The 1,836-nt window shown below is 41.4% G+C and overlaps 1 protein-coding gene across 1 annotated transcript; it reads right to left on the bottom strand.

Moving 5' to 3' along the window:
* Window positions 1-538: 538 nt before the first annotated feature.
* Window positions 539-1,468, bottom strand: LOC128980391 (hydroxymethylglutaryl-CoA synthase, cytoplasmic-like). The gene is made up of 2 exons (XM_054398861.1): window positions 1,021-1,468; window positions 539-669 (listed from the first exon to the last, which is right to left on the bottom strand). Exons 1-2 carry the CDS (start codon window positions 1,466-1,468, stop codon window positions 539-541), a joined length of 579 nt encoding a protein of 192 aa, XP_054254836.1.
* Between the last annotated feature and the right edge of the window lie 368 nt (window positions 1,469-1,836).

Genomic DNA, 1,836 nt, shown 5'->3' on the forward strand with positions numbered 1-1,836 from the left:
CCCACGAACTGCCTTGCAAAGCCTCCGTGTTCACCGGCAATCTTCCAGGACCCTTTTGTTCCAAGAGGAGCCGCAACCACGCGGCACAGCGCCACACGGTCGGCGCCATTTCAACTGCTTTATTACGATACATCCGTGCTACAATTTCCAGGAATATAAAACAGTATTAAGAAAAGATCTCGTGAAGTTTCTTCAGTTAGCGAGTAAGATAAATATTTCCTCATAGAGTTTCTGTAGTAGTTTGTGCAAACTGCCTGTTTGTGGGCTTGCCGATCCCCGGCAAGAACTAACCCCCCCCCCCCCCTTACCTCTTTCTGAGTTAGTTTCACTTTCTAAATTTATAGATTTCCTCAAACTATTTAAAGTGCCTGTATGTATACATTCTGCAGAATTGATTCTTTCCAACTGAATATTAGAACCTGTAAATAGCAATTGTATATCACTTGTAATATAGTGTAAATAAATATTTATTAAACCTTTATAAATATCTCTGCCACTTATTTTCGGCGAGAATTTACATTTCACAACACTCACAGGACTAACCTCTCTCAAAAATTAACGGAGCATTTGGACCAACTAGCGTAGCAATAGCACCAGCTCCATCTGTTGGTCTGGCATTTCCAGTGGCATACACAGCGATGTCTCCAGCAACAACAAGTGCATAGCGTCCTGTGAAAAACACAGAAGTATGAAAAGTAGACGAGAATGTAATACATTTTAATACCCATCAGCAACTTTAGACTTTGGTTATAGAGGAGATGACTCCAGGATTAATAGGCTCTTCAGTCCTGGCAGCCACCAAGATTTAGAGGAAAAAACCGTGATGATTATCCATGTTGCTATTTTTTGCCTAGAACTGAACTAGTGGCAAATCCCCAGAGCATTTAAGATAGACTTCAGAAGCATACAAGAGTTTACCATCTGAATTTTATATGGTTGAACACAAACACTGTAATTGCAAGGCATACTACTCAGAAATAGAGACTGATGCAACTTTTCAAAAAAATACCCTGAACTTACCATCCCAAGAACTAGATTCAATCCAATTAATAGCATTAAAGAGAGCAGCAGTGCCTCCATAGCATGCATTCATGGTGTCGATTCCTTCTACATCCGTATTACCAGATTCTTCAAAAAGTTGCATCAGGACAGTCTTTACAGATTTTGATTTATCAACTCTTGTCTCTGTTCCAACTTCTAATCTCCCGATGCAGTCATAGGAAAGGCTGTTCCTCTCCATGAGCTTCTGAACCACAGTCAAACAGAGAGAATTGATATCCTCCCGATCAGAGAAGAACCCCATCTTTGACTGGCCTAACCCAATGGTGTATTTGCCAGCATTCACACCATCATACTTCTCCAGCTCTGTCTGGTCCATGTACTGAGAGGGAAAATATATTTCCAGTGCAACAATTCCCACATCTTTGGGCCAGCAGGATTCAGCAGTCACCGGAAGAAACCCAGGCATCGTGGTGACTCTAAGAAAAAAAGAAAGCGACAAACCCCAGCTGATTTATTCACATCCATTTTTAGAGACCTACATCATACATACTTTAATTTTATGTGGATTTATAGAAAAGGTTAACTTTTAGGTGTTCTACAAGTTAATTTGCAAAAGGCAAGCCTTTGCCTCCAAGTGAAATTTTGGTCTTTGTTTGCCTGTAGACTCCCCCAATTCTAATGGGGTCCCTCCAGGTGAGGGCATTGTCATCTTAAACACCTTGCACAATAAGCCTAGCATGGAGGCAAGCCCAATAAAACTCACCAGTACCCAAAATTTCTGGTTTTGACAGTCCCTGACCACAGACTATCCCATCCTGCAGGCACTTCACCTCT

Source organism: Indicator indicator, unplaced genomic scaffold, assembly GCF_027791375.1.
Source record: "Indicator indicator isolate 239-I01 unplaced genomic scaffold, UM_Iind_1.1 iindUn_scaffold_152, whole genome shotgun sequence".
Taxonomy (NCBI): Eukaryota; Metazoa; Chordata; class Aves; order Piciformes; family Indicatoridae; genus Indicator; species Indicator indicator.

Excerpts from the sequence above, each read along its gene's own strand:
- LOC128980391 (XM_054398861.1), bottom strand. The coding sequence starts at position 1,468 with ATGCCTGGGTTTCTTCCGGTGACTGCTGAATCCTGCTGGCCCAAAGAT. Across the intron at positions 670-1,020 it reads TGAATCTAGTTCTTGGGATG|GACGCTATGCACTTGTTGTT; the intron begins GTAAGTTCAGGG and ends TGTTTTTCACAG.